This window comes from Pinus tabuliformis, chromosome 4_1 (assembly GCF_031772625.1).
Source record: "Pinus tabuliformis cultivar Carrire ecotype Pingquan chromosome 4_1, CPIR1, whole genome shotgun sequence".
Lineage (NCBI taxonomy): Eukaryota > Viridiplantae > Streptophyta > Pinopsida > Pinales > Pinaceae > Pinus > Pinus tabuliformis.
In genome coordinates, this window is record NC_142303.1 from 100,226,278 (window position 1) to 100,252,789 (window position 26,512).

Genomic DNA, 26,512 nt, shown 5'->3' on the forward strand with positions numbered 1-26,512 from the left:
TGAACTTGCTGACCCTCAAAATGTCTTCTGCTAAGGCTTGGGTTTTGAAAGTCAAATCGCACATAAACATTTCTAATAACCATTCAAAGATCATTTTGCTTTGCAGCTTAAAAATTGTTTATAATCTCCACGTGTAATCAGGAAAGTTGGATATTTTTTCATAGAAGTGAAGATTGCACTGGCCTTCTGTCTTCAATCCATCATCAATTTATGACCATTTCCTACAAATTCCATGTACAGTTTAAGCTGGGTGATGAAGAGTTTGATAAGTGATAGCAGCAACTCTCATTTTTTTCACCATTCATCATGCAAAAGCCAATTGAATTGTCTATCAACTATTTCTTTTCACCATCCAATCCCCCGGGATAGCTCAAAATTTCTGAGCAATTGTGTGGGCCCAACTACAGCCCCTCCAATAACAAAGGGTCCATCCTTCCTTCCTGTTGTTAAGTGTTCCATATGCATAACAGTTGTGAAACAGATGTTTTATAAAGCATACCTGCACCGAAAGCTTTGCCAATCTGAAAGCTGACTTTCAGATCATTACCAAGGATCATATTACCTACTATTGTTTTTGGAATGTTTTCAGTGTGATCACCATGTCAACAAAGAATGAATGAACCAGACAACAAAATCTAAATAGTTGGTCCCATAAGACATTACTGGGCTGGTCCTGACTGAAAGACTACCTTACTGGTTGATTGGGACCTTATTGTCTGTAAGGACCCTACATATATTTTGGCTTAAGGCCTTGAAGACACAATGTTAACTAGAAGCTTGTTTATGCCATATACAGTTTAAGCTGGGCAATGAAGAGTTTGATAAGTGATAGCAACAACTCTAATTTTTTTACCATTCATCACGCAAAAGCCAATTGAATTGTCTATCAACTGTTTCTTTTCACCATCCAATCCCCCGGTATAGCTCAAAATTTCCGAGCAATTGTGTGGACCCAACTACAGCCCCTCAAATAACAAAGGGTCGATCCTTCCTTCCTGTTGTTAAGTGTTCCATATGCATAACAATTGTGAAACATATGTTTTATAAAGCATACCAGCACCGAAAGGTTTGCCAATCTAGAAGCTGGCTTTCAGATGCAAGTCCCCATGTTGATGTGATAGCATCCTCCCACACTAGGATACTAACATTACCAATGATTTCAGTGCTATGCCTTGTGAAATCATCTTTTCCTTGCAGTTATTATCTATGGGTTGTTGCATGCTAGCTTACCACATTGACATGTCGATGTGTTGAAGGGCCTCCTATTGATTAGCCCACAAATGATAGTCGGCCCCATAAGCACAGGAAACAACCATTTACCAATTGCCATCCATAAGACCAGTACTGCCATAAAAACTACAAATGATTGGCTGCAAGAAGAAAAAATGAGAGTGCTGCCCTGAGGGAGGGCACAAACGCACAGGATAACCCCTTGTATCTGCTGAAAAAGGCCAACAAACAGCCAAGAAAGGAGGGCACTAGAGGAAATGAGGATAAAAAACCTTTAAAAACAGTTTGTTATGCAAAATAGAATGATGAAACCTAGTTTCATACCTAAAATTTACCCTAGCTTCAGACCTGGAACAACTCTGAAACAATACAAAATAGAGAAAGAAGAGTCCACAGTAGCTCTGATACCATGTTGAGATTATAAGATAGTGGATTTACAATGAAACATTCAATAAACCCTAATCCAGTGCAACAGAAAAATATGACAGCACTTCAATAATGAGCACAATATATATGAACCCATACAATGTGCTTGAAAGAGAAATTCAACACAAAAAAGGATGATCACTGTCAAAACACAAGTATTCAAGAGAGGGGCACTATAAGTAAGATTACCCCTAGGTCTTTTATCAAATAAAAACTTGTGATTAATTTACAAATGAGGAGGATGGTGTACACTGTATATATACAATATTACACCTAAAGCTCCTTTCAGGTTTAGAGTGCTAGCCCCCAGATGATGAGATGACTAGGCCAACATAGTCAAACATTGATAACTGATAAGTACAATAAGGTGGGTTAATTATCAATATGTAGGCTCAATAAAAACACTCAGACCTCAAATAGAGGGTTGACACATGGCATCAAGTGTATATTAGCCATAATCTCAATAGCAATAAGTGTGCCCTTACTACTGTTGTACATATTTGTTGTTGTACCTGGTCACTGACTGTGCCCTGCTACTCTAGAGAAGACTGCCAGAGAAAAACAAGGTAAATTAAAAAAAAATCAATCTAATTATATTCTATTTTATTCCACTTCAAGCCATTCTAACTCTACAGGATTTACGAACATAATGTTTGGGAACTTTGTAGGGTTTTCCTGTAGCCAATCAATTAACATGTGTTTCAGATGCTCCACCTCCCACGATTGAACTTGTTGACCATCAAAATGTCTTCTGGTGAGACTTGCATTTTGAAAGTCCTGTACCTGGTCACTGACTGCACCCTGCTACTCTAGAGAAGACTGCCAGAGCTAAACAAGTAAAAATTTAACAAAATCAATCAAATTATATTCTATTTTATTCCACTTCAAGACATTCTAACTCTCCAGGATTTACGAACATAATGTTTGGGAACTTTGCAGGGTTGTCCTGCAGCCAATCACTTAACATGTGCTTCAGATGCTCCACCTCCCATGATTGAACTTGTTGACCTTGAAAATGTCTTCTGGTGTTAAACCTAAATTCTTTGTTATCATGCCTACTCCAACCATTATAGCACATTACACATAGACACATAGACATTTCCCCACCAAGACATGCAATACCTACACTTTCCAAACAAAACGATAGTAGACTACCCCTATTGCCATGGAAGTGATCCCAACACTAGAAGAAATCATAGGAAACAAATATGCATATCATTCAACCTTCTTCCTGCCTCTTTTCTCAGACACCTTTCTTTAGCTTTCATTTATTTTCATTAACTCAAATGCTAACTTTGATTGCAAGGGCTCATCAATATTTTCCTTCTCATCTTTCTCTAGGCCTTTCTTTGTTGCTATTTATTGAGATCCTTCACTCAATGCCATGTTTCACAATGACAAGATTTCTACACAATAATATTAAGCAATCTTAATACTAGCAGGACCAAGGCCAGGAATGTCTTGTTTGGGAAATGGTTCAGTCCAGAAAAAATCCAACGCAGCTTGTTCAGGTATAATTGCATGGTAGGGGAATTTATTTAGCCTCGTGGTCCATGACAAAAATGAATTCATCACCAATGTTGTCAGAAGAAACCAACCCCACGTAACTCCCTCCTAATGCTTGTTCGTTCCTTCCTTGATTACGTAATTTACAGATAAACTCTTCTCAAGTCTATAATCCTTGCATGGCTGGAATTATTTGTTACACTAAAAAATGTCACCATGACTATTTACAGTTAGTATGGCTCAATCAACAGTCATGCTACCCTCTTAGGCAAGTCTTATGCCTCTGCTCTCCATGTCAAACTCCAAAAAGAGAGAAAGTCTTGTATAAATGTATTTATCTCTGGGGACGCAGGTTCTCTCAAACTTACCTGCGGGGACGCTCCCAATGTTCACAAAAGCTGAGTCCGAAGACGCTCTGTATGTAAAGGGACAGGTGCGTCCCCCTGTAAAAGTTAGAATGCGCAAGTTTCATCTTTAAAAAGTTACTTGTGGTCATTTCTAGAGTATTCTAGAAGGTTGTTCGACGTGTATTGGGCGCCTCCAGATGGTTCATGCACTCCTATCAAAGAGGAACTTATCCCATCAATAAGGGAGTGATCCCATCCAAAGAGGGGACTATCCCATTGATGGTGGACCTGATTAACCTCCTCTTGAGTACTATAAATACAGGCATTGGGCCAGAAGGAGGAGAGGTTGAAGCTATACATTTTCTAAGGGTAAATGCTGCAGGAATTAGGACTCCCATTTAGAAGCTTGTGAGGAGAGATTGCCATCTTTTCTTGTTCTATTTGGAAGTGGGTGAGCTTTGTCAAAGTAGAGGAAGACTCTTGTGGACCCTGGAAGGAGCTTGCACAACACCAAGGCTCAGGTTGTAATGGTTCCTTTTGATTACCTTTAATGCAAATTGGTCCATTCTTCTCAATAACTTGTTGTTTATGGGTTATTTCATGTACTCCTTGGTCTATATGTTGGATATGCTTTGTTTTATGTTATAATCAGGTGCTATTTAATTGTTTGACTGTTGGTGATTGCAGGTTTTGGAGAAAAGGAGGAGCTCATCCAGATCAACAAAGCTTGGACTTCTACAACAACGTTTGGACAAAGGTAAGAACGAAACACTTGATTTCTCATATCATAATGCATGTTTAGAGAAGGATAGCTCTAGTTTGTTTTGTTTGTCATTAGAATGTCTTAGACTTCTAGGAAGGTCGGTTGTGTCCGCACTTTTGACTGATTCCGTGTGACAAATTGGCGACTCCGCTGGGGAATCCATTGTTGAGAAGAGTCTTTTCTTTTGTGTGAACTTTGCTTTGAGAAAATTGGTTTATTTTTCTGGTTTTGGCTCTGTGATTCTGTCTCTGGGTGGGTTAGCTTAGGATTAGTTTTATTTTGCATTTTCTTGAGTTTTTCAGTAGGACGCACCCTCTGAGTGCTGCACAGTGCGTCCCTGGACGCACTTTTGCTGTGTGCACAGAGCGGGCCCACACCTGTGCTAACGGGTTGCCTGCGTCCCCCTGCTAAAATTTGAGAAAACTCCATTTTTTGCTTTTTTACTCTTAGATTTTGTTGTTTCTTAGTTTTTTTCTGCCCAGATTCATTAGTCCCTTGCCAAGAATCTTCACCTGAACTTGTTTTCATAGCATTAAGTGTTTTAGTGGATTTCATTGAAATTTAAGCCTAGGGTTTGATTTTTGAGTAGATCCTGTAGTGACTTTAATGGTGGAAGTTGTCAAGCCTTAGATCTCTCTGGTTTGGTCAACCTTCTTAAGAGTCGGATCTGTCGTAAGTCTACCCGTGTGAGCAACCAACCTGTTGAGTTGTCTCTTTGGTCAAATTTCAAAGTGCTTGTTGATTAAGTCTTGAATTCCATTTTACAAAAAGAACAAAAAGATTTGAGTTTTGTTTTGATCAGCTCTTGATTCTGCAATAGCTGGTCCTTGATTTGATTTTGGTCAAGTAAAACAACCTAGAAACATCCTTGTAGGTTTTGGCCTCGTTAAGTTTGCTTAGAGTAAATTTACCTTTTAGTTTGCTCGTGAGTGAATTTTCGTAGATTTTAATAGTTGTTAAGATTGATTTTTGTTAAATTAGATTTATTTGCTTTATTAAAAGAAAAATACAAAAACATCTTCTTTAAAAGTCTTGTTTCAAGTAGCTTTGAAAGTTTTGAAAGAAAAAGAATTTTTCGTGCAAGTAAAGAGTGGTCATGTTTGTGTGCTTGAAAAGAAAAAGAGAATTGTTTCTTTGATTGTCTTTTCTAAGGAAGTTGTTTTCTCTAAAAATTTGCATTCTCTCAACTCTCTTAGTTAAGAATTTCATTGAAAAAGGAAAGTAGCGTAAATCATCTTAGGTGCATCTTTGTAGTGGTTGGAGTCAAGTCTACACACCATTGGTTTCACTTCCACTACCTTGTGATTTTAAAGAACAACCATAAAAGTAACGCTTAAAGTAAAATTGAAATAGTAAATTTTATTTACTAGGGCTCTGAAGCACCAATTTAGATCAGGCTAGTGTCTTGGAGTAGGTGAGTAATTAACTCTCCAAGACAACAAAACCAAACAAGTAGCTTATCTTGTGATAGAATAAATCCAATTGTCTCACTTGTACTCTGGGAAAGCTCCTCTTAAAGGAGAAGCACGAGCTCGTGTCCGAACCAGTGAGGGGATCATTCCCCCCTCGTTGGGAATGATGCCAGACACGCACGTATTACAAACGGTAAACCTCGGATTAACCATTGTCGAGGAGCCAGGGGTCACTTGTCGGTAAACCTTGGATTATTGTCAAGGAGCCGGTAAGGGGATTGAGCTTGCTACTCTGCCCTTGCGTGCTGTCGGAGTTTAGACTGTTCCCCCAGGTGCATTTGTTGCGGTTGGTAACCTTAGTAGCCATTATCTTTAGGATTCTACCGAGGTGACGGTGGAGGGAAGGTCCCACTGTACCTGGAGCAGACGTCGGTTATACTCACTTGGATTTTCTGGGGGGTTCACTTCACTCGAGACGGTTAAAGTGGAGGAACTTGGTCCAGTCTATTCATTAAGCAGGTTGCTGGGGTAACTGTTCCACCCGCCATTTCTGTACTGAATCCAGCGAGGTTGGGCTTCATCACCAACTAGCGCTTTTGGTCCGGAAGACTACTGTTTGTGTTTGGTTTGACGCCCTAGATTCTTTAGGCGTGTGATTCAAATTTGTTTGGTTCTTTAGAGACTTTAGGTGGTTTGATTTGAAATTTTATTTTGTTTTCGTGTGTAGTAGTTAAAAGTTTTTAGCTGTGGCGGAATTACCGAGACAGTCCCGTAGACTGCGGGGCCAGTCTCCTGAAGTTGTTTCTGTGGCCGAATTGTTGAGAAGATCCCGTAGACTTAGGGGTGAACCTCCTCAAGACGAGTCCAGTCATTTAAAAGGTTTAAAGGTCCTTGTAACTCCTCCTAGTGGCAGTAGAGTAGGTTCACCTGAAGAAGGAGAATCTTCCTTGGTGGTCCATCCAGATTACCAAAGTTTAGAGACAGGTTATAATCCCGAAGCTGTTACAGTTTCTGAGCTTGTTGGTAGTTTTTCGTCTGCTAGTGATACAAGCGAAGAACCAGAAATATCCGAACCTGTTACTCCGACTCCTAGTGTTCCTGATTCACCGAGAATAGAAAGGATTATCACCGAAAATCTTCTTGTTGGTTTGATTGCTATTGAAGAACTTGTTCCAGAGGAAGAAATAGGCGTCTCTGAACTTGAAGATCAAATTACCCTTGATCTAAGGGAGCGTGAATATATCTTTTACAGTCCTCCTAGAAGTACTACTTGGTACCTTTCGTTAACAAATTATCTAGACAACTTTGGGCTAGGTTTTTCTACACCTCGTACTCCTTTTCCACCTGGAGGTATTCATACTCCTGTAAATATGTCTGGTCAGTCGTCCGTGTTTACACAAAGTCCTGAATCTGTTTTACATGGCGGTCCTTCTGTTCCTACTGGGTATCAATCTCTTTCTGGTACCTTTGCGGGAGCATCTCCTCAACCCGTTGATCATGGGTTATTAGTTGGAAACAGTGGTAATGTACCATTGGGTGTAGGAGACATTTACATGATGTCAGGTTCAGTTCCCGTTTCCCAACCTCAAGGTGGCCAATTACCGCCTGGGGGGCAGCCTCCGTTAATGCCTGGGGGGCAACCTCAAGGTACTTCATTCGTGTCTGGGGGGCAACCTCAAGGTCAGTACGCTCCTATAGGGCAATACATACCTCAAGGTCAACCCCAGCCTCAATATGTACCCCAAGGTCAACCTCAGTATCAATATCAACCTCAAGGATGGCAACCTCAAGGATGGCAACCCCAAGGGTATCAACCCCAAGGGTATCAACCTCAAGGGTACCAACCTCAAGGTCAAGGTCAACCCCAGTATCCGTATTTACCTCAAGGTTATCAACCTCAAGGTCAATACTCAAATCAAGGTTATCAACCACCTCAAGGTCAATCGTATGGTCAAGGTATGGGAACTACACCTTACAATTATCAATCCTATCCTCAATCCGGCTATGGATCTCAGTATCCTCAACCTGTTATGGGTCAATACCCTGGAATGTTAGTGTGGGATCCTTCACAGGGTCAACAGATGTTGCAGCCAAGTATGCAGTCGGTACCTCAAGCTGGACAACCTGTAGTTTCTGGTCCACCCCAGCAACCGCAACCTGTCCAGTCAAGTGTTCAAACCTCTGTAACTTCGGTAGTTACTCAGCCACCAATTTCACCTAGTACTCCATCTCAAATGGTTGCTGCAACTACCGCCACATCTACCATACTTACTTCTGGAGTATCGACGGCTCCGGTTTCTACTGTCTCTGTAACCACTCCTCAGACATCTGTACCGTTGTCCAGATCTACGATTCAAACCACGGTCCAGATGCCTGTAGGCCAGCCTGGTATAAGTACGGTTGTCACTACTCAACCTCAATTTGTTCAACCTCCGTACCAGGGACAGTATCAACCTGGGCAAGCTGTCCAACAACCGGTTTACCAGTATCAACCGTATCCTGGGTACACTTATCAACAACCTCAACAACCCCAGTATGGTCCGGTTAATCCTGGTTTTCCAGGAGGATATAATATCCCAAATGCGACTCCTGTTCCTAGTTATCCTGGATATCCTCCTCCTGGGGCTGGTATTGTGACCCAGAGTTTTAGAGATCCTAACCGGCAGTTACCGTTTATCGCAACTTTGGATTTACCAGACTTGACGCGCCTAACGAACGATCCAATTCAATATCTTCTGTTCTGGCCGCCAATGCCAAATAAGTTGCCCAGCGATATACCCAAGTTCGAAGGTAAGTCTGGAGAGGATCCGTCCAATCACGTGATGACTTACCACCTCTGGTGTGCTTCAAATTCTATCTCGGATGATTCGATCCGCCTACGTCTTTTCTAGCGTACACTCATTGGTCTCGCGGCCAAGTGGTACATTGAGTTACCACGGGCCTCTTTTTACAACTTTAGCCAGTTAGCTACCTCGTTCTTAACTCACTTTCAGTTACCGGTCAGATACGATAACGGTACGGAGTTATTAACTTCACTAAAACAATCAACCTCCACGTATATTTCTGATCACATTCATGAGTGGAGACGTCGAAGAAGGCTAGTGAAAGTTTTTATCCCGGACCAAATCTTAGCTGAATGGTTTGTTAAATCATTATTACCAAGGATTACTGAAGATGTAGCTAAGGCCGGAGTAGTTACTGAGGAGCAAGTCATTGCTCAGGCGCAATACCTTGACTTAGTTTACACTCAGTCGGGTACGTTACACGAGAAGATTCCGGATCTTCCAAAGTCGAATCAAATCGCTGCTGCTCCTTCGGGATCTCATGCCGCTGATGGTATGATTGGTATCGTGAATACAAAGAGCAAGAAGAAGTCTTCCAAGGCTTCAACTACTCCAATTATCACTTTGCCCGATTCTCCGACAGGAGAGTCTTCTCCTGAACTTACCGCTGATATTCACGCTGTAGAGTCATCTACGGCCAAATCAAAAAACGGTGGAAAGAAGAAAGGAAAGAAGAAGGCTAAAGCAGACAAGGCCCCGAAGGAGAAAACAGAAAAGTCGGAAACCAATGACGAAAAGCACAAACCTCGATATCCTTGTCTTATTTGCGAAGAGGATCATTTTACGAGAGATTGCCCTCATCGGGCCGAGGTAGTGAAAATAGTCAAAGGTTCTCCCACTCCTGCTGTGTTAAAAAATCCATTTCCGGAGCAGGAGAATAAGATGATAGGTTCTTCCTCGAATGCCAGTGAAGAACCCATTTTGATGATGTCTCATGTGAGGATTGCGACTCGATCACAAGATTATGGTAGTAAGAATCCTGTTGATGGTAAGGAAGCAGAATCTTCTCATTCTAATCCATCAACCTCAGCTCCTGGTTCCGATCCACTACAGATCGAGAAACCTAACCCAGACTTAGTAATTAAACCGCCCGCCAAGGGTGTACTTCGAAGGTCTGCTTTCAATCCACATGCGAGAGCGGCCCAGAATTACAACATTGTTGAGGACTTAGCTGTTTCACCCTCAGCAATGTCGGCTTTAGAAGTGCTGCAATCATGTCCAGCACAACGGAAATTACTTTTGTCGGCTATAGGAGCTGTTGACGTTCAGGATCCGAATCTAATGATCTTCGATCTAGAAAATAGTACGCCGCGTCTCCCCCATCAAATGGCTTTCCAAATTCCAGTGATAGTCAAAAACAGGCCTATTCATAGGACTGTGATTGATGAGGGAGCTTCTACGTGTATTATGTCGATTCAATGTTGGAGATCCCTTGGTTCTCCTTCGTTGAACCAATCCCCCACCATCCTTAAGGCCTTTGATGGCCGTGGGTTCCGTCCGTTTGGTATTCTACAGGAATTGCCTATAGGGGTAGAAGGTAAAACCGTTAGTCTGGATGTGGAAGTGGTTGATGCCCCTCTAGACTACAACCTTCTTTTGGGTCGAAGTTGGTCATATGCTATGACAGCGGTCGTTTCATCGGTCTTCAGAGTAATTAAATTTCCACATAACGGTAAGATCGTGACTATTGATCAGCTGACATACTTTTCATCCGACCCAGCCTCTTCAGAAAGTATCCAGCATGTCGGTAAGACGACAATCCCTTATAGGGACGTTGGTGTAGGTTTAGTTAAGGATTCCGGTTTACTGGGAACTTTTCCTCTCCCTCCACTCAGCGTAGAACCTTCGTTTGCAACAATTCATATGATTACATCAGAAAACATTATTTATGATGATCCTTGGTTTGTCCCATCTGACTCTGAGATAGACTCATTCGGTAATGCTATGCCCTTGAGTCCATATGAAATTGCTTATGAAGCTCTCATGTCTTTTACCGACTTTCATTCAACCGAGGTCGACCAAATGAATGTGGTCAGTGAAGAGTCACTTTTCACCTCACCCTTAGAATGGATAGCGTTTCCCGAAGTCGTGTCATCTGACGAACAACTTCGCGAAATCCTAAGTGTAGACGATCTACCATGGGAGGATCTCCATCACAGATCTTCGTTTTTACCTAAGGATGATGCATTTGAAAATGATTTTTCATCTATCTTTACCGCTGAATATGTCAAAGACGCTCAGGATCCAACAAAACATTCTGATTCAGAGTTGAATTTAGGGAATATTTCTCGTACTATTCCCATTGATATTTCAGTGAAGCCCGGAATTGAGGAGAACATTCATATAGGTGCCGCATGTAAAGAAGATAACTCCCTCCTAATGCTTGTTCGTTCCTTCCTTGATTACGTAATTTACAGATAAACTCTTCTCAAGTCTATAATCCTTGCATGGCTGGAATTATTTGTTACACTAAAAAATGTCACCATGACTATTTACAGTTAGTATGGCTCAATCAACAGTCATGCTACCCTCTTAGGCAAGTCTTATGCCTCTGCTCTCCATGTCAAACTCCAAAAAGAGAGAAAGTCTTGTATAAATGTATTTATCTCTGGGGACGCAGGTTCTCTCAAACTTACCTGCGGGGACGCTCCCAATGTTCACAAAATCTGCGTCCGAAGACGCTCTGTATGTAAAGGGACAGGTGCGTCCCCCTGTAAAAGTTAGAATGCGCAAGTTTCATCTTTAAAAAGTTACTTGTGGTCATTTCTAGAGTATTCTAGAAGGTTGTTCGACGTGTATTGGGCGCCTCCAGATGGTTCATGCACTCCTATCAAAGAGGAACTTATCCCATCAATAAGGGAGTGATCCCATCCAAAGAGGGGACTATCCCATTGATGGTGGACCTGATTAACCTCCTCTTGAGTACTATAAATACAGGCATTGGGCCAGAAGGAGGAGAGGTTGAAGCTATACATTTTCTAAGGGTAAATGCTGCAGGAATTAGGACTCCCATTTAGAAGCTTGTGAGGAGAGATTGCCATCTTTGCTTGTTCTATTTGGAAGTGGGTGAGCTTTGTCAAAGTAGAGGAAGACTCTTGTGGACCCTGGAAGGAGCTTGCACAACACCAAGGCTCAGGTTGTAATGGTTCCTTTTGATTACCTTTAATGCAAATTGGTCCATTCTTCTCAATAACTTGTTGTTTATGGGTTATTTCATGTACTCCTTGGTCTATATGTTGGATATGCTTTGTTTTATGTTATAATCAGGTGTTATTTAATTGTTTGACTGTTAGTGATTGCAGGTTTTGGAGAAAAGGAGGAGCTCATCCAGATCAACAAAGCTTGGACTTCTACAACAGCGTTTGGACAAAGGTAAGAACGAAACACTTGATTTCTCATATCATAATGCATGTTTAGAGAAGGATAGCTCCAGTTTGTTTTGTTTGTCATTAGAATGTCTTACACTTCTAGGAAGGTCGGTTGTGTCCGCACTTTTGACTGATTCCGTGTGACATTATTCATAATGGTTTTACAATAAAGAAAGTATTCGTTGTACTGGCATTACAAATGGATGATGCATGGTTTGTCACAAACTTGCAACTGCTAAGCATGTTATCTGGAACTACAAGATTGACAGAGACTTTTTGATATGGCTTGTTGTTGAGTACAGGCTTCTCTTTGTTGCAGATCTTTGTTATTAAATGGTTTCTTTTAGGGAAAAATAGATAATCTCTAGGAACGAAAACCATGGGAAACCAAATCAAACTAACATACAACTCCTTATGGAAACAACGGTGCAGAACAACCTTCTAATCCAGTCCATTTTGGAGAAGTTTCAATTAATAGAATGGAGTTGGCTATGCAAATATCTAATATGATTGAAATTTTTAGGGATGACGTAGATGCATTGACATCAGATACAAAATGGACATGCTAACTCTCCTTGCTTATGTAGGGAGGGTGAGCCTAGTATGTGGTCACTGTCTTTTGGGTTCATAATGTATCATTCTTGATTTGCATTTTTCTTGTGTAGTAGTGAAATATAAAATGTATTATTCCCAAAACAAGTGATACAAGGCTGACGAGTGTGGCCATACCTAATTGGATTCTCCTTAAGATTTACCTTCTCTGAATGGATGTCAGGCTCTCCAATTATAACAACATTTCATACTTTATGTTGTGCGTGATGAGTCATCATGGCCTATATGCACCATGAGAGAAGCCTATTTCAGAATTATGCTAACAAGAACTTAGAACAATCTATATAAAAGGAAATATTACTGTGTATAATCTGAAAGATAGTGTGACATGCAATGAATGGAACTTCCCCACACTTGTCATCATGGCCTATATGCACCAGGAGAGAAGCCTATTTTGGAATTATGCTAACAAGAACAATCTATATAAAAGGAAATATTACTTTGTCTAAACTGAAAGATAGTGTGACATACAATGAATGGAACTGCGCCACACCTCCACTTGGATATTGGTTGAATTACGTTTGTGATGGTAGCCATGTAACTGTAGTACGACAAGACATAATGCTAATTGACCTAGAGTCTGTAAGAAAAGAGCATCAACTTGTTCAAGGTACACATTACTCTTAAATGCTTATTAGCTTCCCAAGTACCCAGTTTATTAGCTCATTATACTTTAAACGCATTTGAATGGTTTGTGTAATTATAATGGTATTTGCACTTACAAATGCATTGTTGCAATCAAAATTAGATGGTAAAGAGTCACGAGATTGATAACCCAAAAAATGACACGCACTGTCTAATTTCTGAGTTGTGTATGTCCCTTCTACAAAACAGAACAATCGTTAATGTTACAATACTTTTGCTAGAATATCATACAAGAATCTAGATTTGTTAGAATATATACAAACTTATTTAGTTCAATAAAAACAACTCTAAAATGGAGACCATGGTAAAATCTCAAGGTCCTGAAAATATTGGAGGCTTAGATCCCTAGACTACTGGAGTGCATCAAACATATGTTGTTCTAACTCTTAACCAATAAATGGCATCCCACATAGATCATTATAGTATGCCACTTTCTCAAGTATTGTACAAGGTAAGAGAGAACATCAAACCTTCTGCTTCCCTGGCTCCTCAACTAATTTTGCCAGAAATTTTTCAGTTTCTATTTGAGTATCCAACAAAAAGGAAAATTTTAGTCTATGTGCATAACAAAATGACTATGCCAACACTTTAAATTTGATACAAAACTCTGAGGAAGCAATCAAAATCTTTTGATTAGTTTCTTCTCCTAAACTCATATGAACTTTGGAATCATATCATGTAATATCAACTACATATAACAACTGATGACACTTCAAGAAACATCAAATCTTTGAGATCAATCTCCCACTACAGAAATACACTCAAAATTACATTGAAGTTTCTTATGAAAAATCAAACTTACATTGAAGTTTCTTATGAAAAATTATAAATTCCTGACTTACATAAAATCTTAACCATTGTAGCACATTACACATAGACATTTCCCCACCAAGACATGCAATACCTACACTTTCCAAACAAAACGATAGTAGACTACCCCTGTTGCCATGGAAGTGATCCCAACACTAGAAGCAATCACAGGAAACAAATATGCATATCATTCAACCTTCTTCCTACCTCTTTTCTTAGACACCTTTCTCTGGCTTTCATTTATTTTCATTAACTCAAATGCTAACTTTGACTGCAAGGGCTCATCAATATTTTCCTTCTCATCTTTCTCTAGGCCTTTCTCTGTTGCTATTTATTGAGATCCTTCACTCAATGCCATGTTGCACAATGACAAGCTTTCTACAAAATAATATTAAGCAATCTTCATACTAGCAAGACCAAGGCCAGGAATGCCTTGTCTGGAAAATGGTTCAGTCCAGAAAAAATCCAACGCAATTTGTTCAGGTATAATTGCATGGTAGGAAAATTTATTTAACCTCGTGGTCCATGAAAAAAATGAATTCATCACCAATGTTGTAAGAAGAAACCAACCCCATGTAACTCCCTCCTAATGCTTGTCCGTTCCTTCCTTCCTTGATTACGTAATTTACGAATAAACTCTTCTCAAGTCTATAATCCTTGCATGGCTAGAATTATTCATAATGGTTTTACAATAATGAAAGTATTCATTGTACTGGCATTACAAATGGACAATGCATGGTTTGTCACAAACCTGCAACTGTTAAGCATGTTATGTGGAACTACAAGATTGACAGAGACTTCCCAAGTACCCACTTTATTAGCTCATTATACTTTAAACACATTTGAATGGTTCATGTAATTATAATGGTATTTGCACTTACAAATGCATTGTTGCAATCAAAATTAGATGGTAAAGAGTCACAAGATTGATAACCCCAAAAATGACACACACTGTCTAATTTCTGAGTTGTGTATGTCCCTTCTGCAAAACAGAACAATCGTTAATGTTACGATACTTTTGCTAGAGTATCATAAAAGAATCTAGATTTGTTAGATTATATACAAACTTATTTAGTTCAATAAAAGCAACTCTAAAATCAAGACCATGGTAAAAGCTCAAGGTCCTGAAAATATTGGAGGCTTAGATCCCTAGACTACTGAAGTGCATCAAACATATGTTTTTCTAACTCTTAACCAATAAATGGCATCCCACATAGATCATTGCAGTACACCACTTTCTCAAGTATTGTACAAGGTAAGAGAGAACATCAAACCTTCTACTTCCCTGGCTCCTCAAGTAGTTTTTCCATAAAATTTTTAGTTTCTATTTGAATATCCAGCAAAAAGGAAAATCTTAGTTTATGTGCATAACAAAATGACTATGCCAACACTTTAAATTTGATACGAAACTCTGAGGAAGCAATCAAAATATTTTGATTAGTTTCTTCTCCTAAACTCATAAGAACTTTGGAATCATATCATGTAATATCAACTACATATAACAATTGATGACACTTCAAGAAACATCAAATCTTTGAGATCAATCTCCCACTACAGAAATACACTCAAACTTACATTGAAGTTTCTTATGAAAAATTATAAATGCCTGACTTACATAAAATTTTAATGGGGATTATGTCATTCAAAATTTTATTGGCACTATACCTAATATCAAACATTTGGATTTAATTGAAACTACCTTTCTAAAAACATTAAGCATACAAAATATGTTTTTTTCCATTTAAATGATTGAATTTAAACATGATAATGAGAAACCAGACAACAAAATCTAAACAGTTGGTCCTATAAGACATTACTGGGTTGTTCCTAACTGAAAGACTACCTTACTGGTTGATTGGGACCTTACTGTCTGTAAGGACCCTACATAGATTTTGGCTTAAGGCCTTGAAGACACAGTGTTAACCAGAAGCTTGTTTATGCCATGTACAGTTTAAGCTGGGCAATGAAGAGTTTGATAAGTGATAGCAGCAACTCTCATTTTTTTACCATTCATCATGCAAAAGCCAATTGAATTGTCTATCAATTGTTTCTTTTCACCATCCAATCCCCGGTATAGCTCAAAATTTCTGAGCAATTGTGTGGGCCCAACTACAGCCCCTAAAATAACAAAGGGTCAATCCTTCCTTCCTGTTGTTAAGTGTTCCATATGCATAACAGTTGTGAAACATATGTTTTATAAAGCATACCTGCACCGAAAGGTTTGCCAATCTGGAAGCTGACTTTCAGATGCAAGTCCCCACGTTGATGTGATAGCATCCTCCCACACTAGGATACTAACATTATCGATGATTTCAATGCTATGACTTGTGAAATCATCTTTTCCTTACATTTATTATCTATGGGCTATTGCATGCTATCTTACCACATTGACATGTCAATGTGTTGAAGGGCCTCCTATTCATTAGCCCACAAATGATAGTTGGCCCCATAAGAATAGGAAACAACCATTTGCCAATTGCCATCCATAAGACCAGTACTGCCATAAAAACTACAAATGATTGGCTACAAGAAGAAAAAATGAGAGTGCTACCCTGAGGGAGGGCACAAACCCGCAGAATAACCCCTTGTATTTGCTGAAAAAACACATATATTCTAGTAAATTTTGTTTTACTTGTCCTTATACAATCGCTTCACAGAATACAACGTAGAACAAACAGTAAACTAAATAAAACTTGTAATTTAAATAATAATGGGAGATTGCCCTTAAAAAATATTTTCTTGTTTAATGCCTGAAAGAAGTGGGAAGCAATGAATTAACTCAAAACAGTGCTTCAAAGAGATGACCTGTAGTATCTCCAATGCAAATTATTGCAGCAATGATGATTTCCATCTTGCTCAAATTCACATTCTCCCATTGCAAACTGGGCTATTCATACAATCTCGAGCCAAGTGGCCAGTCTGGCGACAGTTATTGCAGGCCTTATCATTAGGACAGTCTGGCATAATATGCCCAGGCAAATAGCACTTCTTGCAGAGTGTGGATTTTGGAAGTCCTAGCTCATGAGCAGAACATTCCTTTGCCATGTGACCTATTTTACCACACATGTTACAGACAGGCTCATTGCGGCAATCAGCTGCAAGATGACCAAGCTTCTTGCAATTCCTGCATAATTTCTCTTTTGGACACTTCGATGCAATGTGACTGACCCTGAAAATGTCTTCTGGTGTTAAACCTGAATTCTTTGTTATCATGCCTACTCCAACCATTATAGCACATTACACATAGACACATAGACATTTCCCCACCAAGACATGCAATACCTGCACTTTCCAAACAAAATGATAGTAGACTACCCCTGCTGCCATGGAAGTGATCCCAACACTAGAAGCAATCACAAGAAACAAATATTGGTTGAATTAGGTTTGTGATGGTAGCCATGTAACTGTAGTATGACAAGACATAATGCTAATTGACCTAGAGTCTATATGAAAAGAGAATCAACCTGTTCAAGGTACACATTACTATGAAATGCTTGATTAGCTTCCCAAGTACCCAGTTTATTAGCTCATTATACTTTAAACACATTTGAACGGTTCATGTAATGATAATGGTATTTGCACTTACAAATGCATTGTTGCAATCAAAATTAAATGGTAAAGAGTCATGAGATTGATAACCCAAAAAATGACATGCACTGTCTAATTTCTGAGCTGTGTATGTCCCTTCTGCAAAACAGAACAATCGTTAATGTTACGATACTTTTGCTAGAATATCATACAAGAATCTAGATTTGTTAGATTATATACAAACTTATTTAGTTCAATAAAAACAACTCTAAAATCGAGACCATGGTAAAAGCTCAAGGTCCTGAAAATATTGGAGGCTTAGATCCCTAGACTACTGGAGTGCATCAAACATATGTTGTTCTAACTGTTAAGAAATAAATGGCATCCCACATAGATAATTATAGTATGCCACGTTCTCAAGTATTGTACAAGGTAAGAGAGAACATCAAACCTTCTGCTTCCCTGGCTCCTCAACTAATTTTGCCAGAAATTTTCAATTTCTATTTGAGTATCCAACAAAAAGGAAAATTTTAGTCTATGTGCATAACAAAATGACTATGCCAACACTTTAAATTTGATACAGAACTCTAAGGAAGCAATCAAAATCTTTTGATTAGTTTCTCCTCCTAAGCTCATATGAACTTTGGAATCATATCATGTAATATCAACTACATATAACAACTGATGACACTTCAAGAAACATCAAATCCTTGAGATCAATCTCCCACTGCAGAAATACACTCAAACTTACATTGAAGTTTCTTATGAAAAATCAAACTTACATTGAAGTTTCTTATGAAAAATTATAAATGCCTGACTTACATAAAATTTTAATGGGGATTATGTCATACAAAATTTTATTGGCTTTGGATTTAATTGAAACTACCTTTCTAAAGGCAAGCATTTGGATTTAATTGAAACTACCTTTCTAAAGGCATCCAATGCCAGATTACTAGGGCTAGTCCAGCCATAAACAAGATAGCAGTGGCCTTCCTCAAACGCGCCCTCCTCTTGCTAAGAAAGGGCCTCCAGGGATTTGGATTGGGTATCTTATTTAATAAAGACACTAACAACAAAGAAGTGGCCTTCCTCAAACGCGCCCAGCAGTGGCCTCCCTCAAATGCGCCATCCTCCTGCTGAGAAAGCCACTAACAAGATAGAAGTGGCCTTCCTCAAATGCGCCCTCATAGCAGTGGCCTCCCTCAAACGCACCATCCTCCAGCCACAAACAAGATAACTGTGGCCTTCCTCAAACATGCCCTCCTCTTGCTAAGAAAGGGCCTCCAGGGATTTGGATTGGGTATCTTATTTAATAAAGCCACTAACAAGATAGAAGTGGCCTTCCTCAAATGCGCCCTCATAGCAGTGGCCTCCCTCAAACGCGCCATCCTCCTGCTGAGAAATCCACTAAGAAGATAGAAGTGGCCTTCCTCAAATGCGCCCTCATAGCAGTGACCTCCCTCAAACATGCCATCCTCCTGCTGAGAAAGAGCCTCTTGGGATTTGGATTGGGTATCTGTTGCTGTCGATGTTGTTACTGCTGATGCTGAATTGCACCCCCTCCTCCTCCTGCTCCTCTAACCATAAAAGCTGCACACAGTTTTTCCTTCATTTGGGTTGGATCTTCTACATACCCATCTGGATAGACATTGCCTTGGATTGTAAAAGCAGTAGAAGAACTGGTAGAAGTTGCAGGTGACACATTATTTCTGGTGGTGTCTCTGTCCACAAATGCCCCCAATTTCAGAGCGGTTTGTCCTCCACAGGCCCGTTATAATTATTCCCATACAACACCTGAAAACCCTTTGATGTCTGCAACCCTTCAACAAATGAGATTTCTTAAGAGAAGCACGAGCCCCATGGCAGGAAATTTCTTTAGAGACCCACGAAGGAGTTATGAATATGTCTAGGATTTCTTTAGAGAAGCACGAGCCCCATGGCAGGAAATTTCTTTAGAGACCCACGAAGGAGTTATGAAAACTGAATAATATTGAAACCGAATAAAAGACAATAACGTGGTGACATCAAACGGTGGATAAGGTTTCAATCGTCTAACAAGCCATTTGACGGTGAATAACAGATCCACGAATGATCACAGGGGAGTTGTTTTCAAAAGAAACGCCTTACGGTGTAATAAACCATATAAACCCTAAGATAAATATTTTAAACCCTAAATAAACATGGTTGACCATGGTTGATTTTCATATTGAGATAATACTTCTCACAATGCGACGTTGGACCATGGTTGACCATGATTAATTTTCATATCAAGAGAATCTTTGTCACAATGTGACATTGGACCATGGTTGATTTTTATATTGAGACAATCTTTGTTGCAATGTGACATTGAACAATAGTGGACCATAATTAACTATAGAAATAATAAACCTGAAAAAATTATAAACCCAAAAAATTAATATTATAATATAATAAGAAGAGAATACATCTAAAAAATAGTATAATAATATATTATATTATAAACTCATGATAATAATATAATAATATAATAATATAAATATATATATATATATTATAAACCAAAAAGAATAATATTATAATATAATCTTAATACAACACACCCCATACACATATATTATATAAAATAATACATATATACATATATTAAGTAAGTTAATGATGCGTATCTTAAAATTATCATCAAACATAACTCTGACTTCCTCATTCGTAAGGTGTATATCAGATTTCTGTGCATTCGATATAGATTATTTGTGTACACCAGAAAATTATATATATCGAATTGAACTCTAATTAAAGGGCCGTATCAGATCAGGTACATATGAATACATAATGTGGAGAACTTTCAGATGAGGTCAAAGATAAATATATAACGTAGGGGAGAATTCTTAGGAATGAATAAAACTTCTTATAATTATTAATTTAGTATTGTAATATGCTGGTAGCGATTGACCTAATTGGATTTTATATTTCTGAACAGCAATATCAATGAGCTTGTATTCACAATTCATTCTTAAGAGAAAAATAAAAGGAGTGGACTTTCTTAGGAAGGTTTTGCTTAAGCATGTCCATCTTTCTCTATGTGCAGTAATGTTTTTGTTTTTAATTATGATAAAGTATAGTATTTAATATAAAATTTGTTAAATTATTATTTAAAAAAATTTTATTTAATAATTTTTATTGTATTTTTTTTATTACAAAATAAGTATAGGCAGTGGGAAAGTTTGTTTAAATGGAAAATTTAAATGAGAAAGTATAAATTAAATTATAATAATATTTAATTTTAAAAAATGAATATATAATTTTTAAATTAGTTTATTTAATAAATAACTAGAATCATTTTTATATATTTTGTGATTTTTTAGTTTATGATTTATATTATTTTTTATTTAAAATATATGTAAGATCATAAAATTATAAATATTTATTAGAGAGTTATAAAGAAATTACATGTAAATAATTATGTTTTGGTTTGATGAATCACTTATTTAGATATTTTATTTTATTTTAACTAACAAATCACCTATTATAGTTTAAGTCTAGTCCAAATCTCAAGTAAATAGCCTATCATAATTTAAGTCTAGCCTAAATCTCAAGTAAATTAGTTGGTGTATCCTTTATAGGTTATTTAGACATAAACTTATGTTACTGAAAATCAAATAATAAACTTTAAAGAGTTTGAGAAATTTATTTTTTTAGTTTGACTTAACCAAACTAATATTTTTATTAAAAAATCATCAAAATAAACTTTATTTGTATTTTTTTAATAATTATCTTAATTTGAAATTTGTAACAAAATTAAACAATAGAAATAATTATTTTTCTAATTAAGAAGGTATAGCAAAACTAAATACCATAGATCATTCTAATAAAAAATAAATTTAATTAGTCAACTATTCTGGTAAGTAATGAGAAATATTGTTGTAATGACTTTGTAAACAAATTTAATTAGTCAACTATTCTTGCAAGTAATGAGAAATATTGTTGTGATGACTTTGTATTTTTCAATATTTTGGTATTTATCATCATTCTCACTCCAATTTTTTAGAATAATTTATTTAAAAAAAATGCTCGTTCACATCACATGATTATTTAAAAACCAATGTAATATACAACTTGAGTGGGCTTAAGAGCATGTGTTTCCTCTTAATATGTTGCATCTTCAAAACAAGATAGGTTGCATCTTCAAAACAAGAGAATAAGATATGTATGTTTTAATTCTCACACCAATTTGATATATAACTTGACCATCACCTTAAAAATAAATAATAATAATAATATAAAAATATCTTGTGATCACTCAAATCTATCCATTATAATGTAATCATTGAAATAAATATATAAATCAAAATCTATCCATTATAATCTAATCATTAAAATAAATATATAAAATCAAAACATTAAAATAAATATATAAAATCAACTGTGGTCTGTTCACATCATCTCCGTTAGTTAAATAATAGGTATGAATGTGACATGAACATGTTCTCGACTTATTTGTAGCGTTCAAAACTTTCCAACTAGGAGAAACAAAGTAAGCATATATTAATTTATTTATTTCGAGAAAACAATCTATACAAAAAATATTGCTATGTTATGGAAAATATATCCGATGAAGTCAAAGACAAAAAAACTTTACACAGTAAATGATAAGGTTTTAAAATATATATTTTTCCCAAATATTGAATTTATATAAATAATAATCTGAATTTTGTAAAAAAATTAAAAAATATATAATAACTTTGAAAATTAAAAATATATTCCATGTCTAGGGTTGTTTTTCTGGTTTCTGAGGCCAAAGAGAAAGTATATATAATAATTTAGAGTTTTCAAAGGATTGAGAGACGAGGACGATACAATAACCAAAAACAACTAACACATAGATTGTACTTCGTCAAAAATAAAAGAACAACGGTAAGACTGTAGCTGGACTAATCGCTGTATTCGTTAGTGCTTCCTATGCTGGGCCACTTTTCCCGAACAGAAACTGGGGACAGAGGAATCACTGAAGGGTACTTATACTGGTCTGCATATTGTTTGATTTGTTCCAGTTCGGCGACAACTTCCTTCATATGTGGCCGATCCTCTTTTAGCGGTGCAAGACATTTGAGAGCCAATTTGGCAACTGCAAATACAGTAATCTTTTGGTCAGAGTTTGTGTCAAAGTCCAGATTTGGATCTATAAACTCATGCAAAGCTTCCGCTTGCATCTTTGCTATAGCCATGTTAGCGAGGATGATTTCTCCCTTTTCCCGACTAATGTCCACAGCTAACTTGGCCGATATGATTTCCATCAAAACAACGCCGAAGCTGTAGACATCAGATCTGTCTGAGAGCTGAAAGCAAATGTGGTACTCTGGGTCAATGTACCCGGGCGTGCCCTGTGGCGCAGTGGAAATATGGGTTGCATCTAATGGCATAAATCTTGAAACCCCAAAATCCCCCACTTTGACATGTAAGTCTTCGTCCAGTAGAATGTTGGCAGACTTTACGTCTCTGTGGAACAGAGGTGGATCACGGCAGTGAAGAAATGCCAGGGCCTGAGCAGTTTCTATGCAAATTTTCAGGCGGGTATCCCAACTTAGACCTCCTCTGTCGGCCTTCCGGTCCCCGTGAAGATGGTCTGCCAAAGTACCATTTTGAACATATTCATAAACAAGAAGCAGGTCACGGTCCTTTGGAGAACTGCAGCCATAAAGCCGAACCAGATTTGGATGATAGCAGGTCGAGAGAATCTGCACTTCATTATAAAACTGTTCAACTCTTTTATAATTATCATGATACAGTTTCTTCACCGCCACAACACGACCATCGGGGAGTTTACCCAGATACACCGTACCATGCCCCCCATCTCCTAATTGATTTCTCTCGTCGAAGTCATTAGTCGCTTTTCTCAGCACTTCGTAGGAGAAAATGGGCAGAGTCCCTATCTTGCCTTGTATAGCTGCTTCCATATCCTTGCACGCATCATGTTTAAAGCCTCTAACCACAAAACTCTCGCTAAACATACGGTGTTTCCTTCTCCTTTGCACAGTTATACACATTGACAATACTGCTACTACCACGAGAGTCACTCCAAAGAGACCACCTGAAGTAAACAAAATGATTTATCAGTAATCAATAAAGCCACCCACACAGACCTTCAACAAATATTCAACGCAAATACTTGTGAGCAGATCTTTACCAATTACCGCGCCAATGTTTATGGACCTCCCAGCTTCAAAAACAAAAATGGCAATCAGGTTATGGTATATATTAATTAAATGCACGGCTACTTAACCAAAACAATGAGAGGAAGAATTCACTTGTACAGAAATGTAAGTGAATTAAGAGTACCACGGACGCAGTTCTTTGTACGGGGTCCATTCTTGCAATAACAGATGAAACGCGCAGTTGAATCCGAAGCGTTGTAACCACATATTCCACCACTTGCTTGACACGATATACAACTCTGATCTCTTTCTGCATCTCTGGAAATCCATTGCGTTAAGGCTACCTCAACTGTTTCTTCGTTCAAAGGGCATCCAGGAATCCAATGCTGAAACAGACTGTAATACACAGTAGCATTACATTGTTTGATCTCATCTCTTTTTGACACTGTAATGTTATTATTATTATTATTATTAGATGTTATACACCTGTACACATTTAGAGTCCAGTTCACTACACTTGTAATGCCGAAGTGGCTGTCTGCAACTTGCTGGTCTATAACGGCATCAAAGAACTGGCATTTCTCGTCCTTGAAAATCACGAAGCTGTGTATATCATAGCTCATCGCAAATATTGTGTAATTCACCCCTTGAATCAAAATTACCGGACTTACGTTCCCCACACAGTTGACCTGAAAGTCAGGCAGACCGCATCCACGCTTTCCTACGCCGAAAGGATACAGAAAAGTAATATTGCCACAACTACTACCTGCGTTTAGGCAATATTCATAGTCCGCGTCCAAGCATACCGAGAATGGGAGTAGAGATGCACATAATACAGTTATTCCGATAAAGTAAAGGAGGGGCCGAAGCCTGGAGCAGAGGCCAGGAACATAAAATTCCATTGGAAGTAGATCCGATGATAAAGTACATGGGACACGGGTTTGGGAAAACAAAAAAGGATTCCGTAACAGGAAACAGACTTGGGCGACTATAAAGCCAAGGTACCCATGGAATGATTCAATGTCGGCGGGGTCCTGTTAGAACGGTCCTCGGGCCGTGATCATATAAAATCTGTTAACAATTTGGTTTTCATTATAACACTATCATCAAATAATTTGATCTTGATCTCGTCTGCCCATTTCTACTTTATGGTAACAAACATTTGAAAGTAAAATCTACTACGAGATGAAAGGAGTTCTGGGATTTTTGCCATTACATTGGAAAAAGTGGTTACACTATTTACCGTAATATGAGTTTTCGCAATCCAAATTAGAATAATGATAAGAAGGCTTCAAAGGCCACGCCATTTAAGTCGCTCAAATAATCGGAGCAAAAATCGGAGCAAGTAACTGTCTTGCCTAAAACTCGAAACGTCTCTTCTGGTTGACCTGATTGAAACCAAACTGAGGTTGATAGGAAACCAATAAAGGTTGATAGGAGCAAGCGGGCAAGTTTTTCGGCAGTCTTTGCAGGGATGAGGTTGTTTGGAGAGATAAATCAGAAGGTTCATTAATGACTGCAGAGATAAAAAAGTACGGGATGTTCCATGGTTGAGGACGGTAAATCTGAAGGGCAAGCGGGCATGTTGTTAGTAGACATAAATCAGAAGATTGATTAATAACTACTTACATAAAAATGTACGGAATGTTCCATGGATGAAGGGATAAATCAAAGCGCAAGCGCGCATGTTGTTTGGACGTAGCAGCGGGGATGAGTTTGTTAGGAGACCAATAAATCAGAAGGTTGATTAATGCCTAATAAGGTAAAAATCTGGGATGATCCATGATTCGAATTTAGTACTGATAAAGCTATTTAGTGAGGGAATTGATTATAAAACTTTAAATATTATTTTACACCAAAATCATATTAAAAATAAAAATATTTATAAAAAAAATAGTTTAAATATAATTCAAGGTGAATTACCTAACACCCCAATCATAATTACAACCAAATAAATGAATATAAAAATATAATTAGAGGTGAATCACCTCGAGGTAAAGGGACTTATGATATCATAAGAAAAAATGATTTAGTATTTTTTTCTTGAGTGGAGTATCAGGTTTTTGAAGTCTTTTTATTTTGTAAATGCAGAGTTGAGTGTGCATATTTTTATAGTTGGAATTTATTTAAAATTTATATGTGTTAATTTGATTTTTTAAAATGAAAAATGGTGTATTGTGATTAAATTAATTAATATTTATGGTGAGACAGAGACTGTAGCGATGTTTTAATTAAGATATCTAATTTTTTATTAGAAAAAAATAGATTAAAAATATAAACTTAAAATTTTAATTATTTTTTAAATAAATATTAAGTTGAATATAAGTTGTGAGTAGTTTTTTTTGTTGGTTAAATGAGTGAGTCTTAAGACTATTCAGTGTTTAACTTTTGTATTATGCCAGTCAAAATCACTTACAGATCTCATCTTGCTTTGGCCACACCATTTCTTATTAATATGGCTGTATTTTTGTTCAAGGAATTTCCAACCGATACCCTTCAAATCATAACTCAATCTCTATTCTATACCCCATAAACAGCAATTTTAAATTTTTAATATTAAATAAAAATATCTATTTATTAATATAATTCTATTATTAACTTGAATATAAATTAAAAGTAAATTTAATATTAAATAAAAAATCATATAACATTGAATATAAATTGAATCTAATCTAATTTTAATATTAGATAAAAATAGTGAAAATATATTAAATAAAAATAATAAAAATTGTGAGAGATTTAATTAAATCCAGAAACAATTAACTTCACTCTGGACTCTTATCTTCAATCTTCCTTATAAAATTTAAACATAAAACCTAACATGCAATCTTTCTTATAAAATTTAAACCTAAAACCTAACTTTCAAATCTCTTAGCTCATCAAAGAGTTTAATT

General features: G+C 37.4%; 1 protein-coding gene across 1 annotated transcript; it reads right to left on the reverse strand.

Moving 5' to 3' along the window:
• Positions 1-22,234: 22,234 nt before the first annotated feature.
• LOC149174417 (LEAF RUST 10 DISEASE-RESISTANCE LOCUS RECEPTOR-LIKE PROTEIN KINASE-like 1.2) lies at positions 22,235-26,389 on the reverse strand. Its single transcript, XM_089419336.1, has 3 exons — positions 23,803-26,389; positions 23,651-23,683; positions 22,235-23,554 (listed from the first exon to the last, which is right to left on the reverse strand). Exons 1-3 carry the CDS (start codon positions 24,518-24,520, stop codon positions 22,398-22,400), a joined length of 1,908 nt encoding a protein of 635 aa, XP_089275462.1. The 5' UTR covers positions 24,521-26,389; the 3' UTR covers positions 22,235-22,397.
• Between the last annotated feature and the right edge of the window lie 123 nt (positions 26,390-26,512).

Excerpts from the sequence above, each read along its gene's own strand:
- LOC149174417 (XM_089419336.1), bottom strand. The coding sequence starts at position 24,520 with ATGGAATTTTATGTTCCTGGCCTCTGCTCCAGGCTTCGGCCCCTCCTT. Across the intron at positions 23,684-23,802 it reads TACAAAGAACTGCGTCCGTG|CTGGGAGGTCCATAAACATT; the intron begins GTACTCTTAATT and ends TTGTTTTTGAAG. Across the intron at positions 23,555-23,650 it reads AAACATTGGCGCGGTAATTG|GTGGTCTCTTTGGAGTGACT; the intron begins GTAAAGATCTGC and ends TGTTTACTTCAG.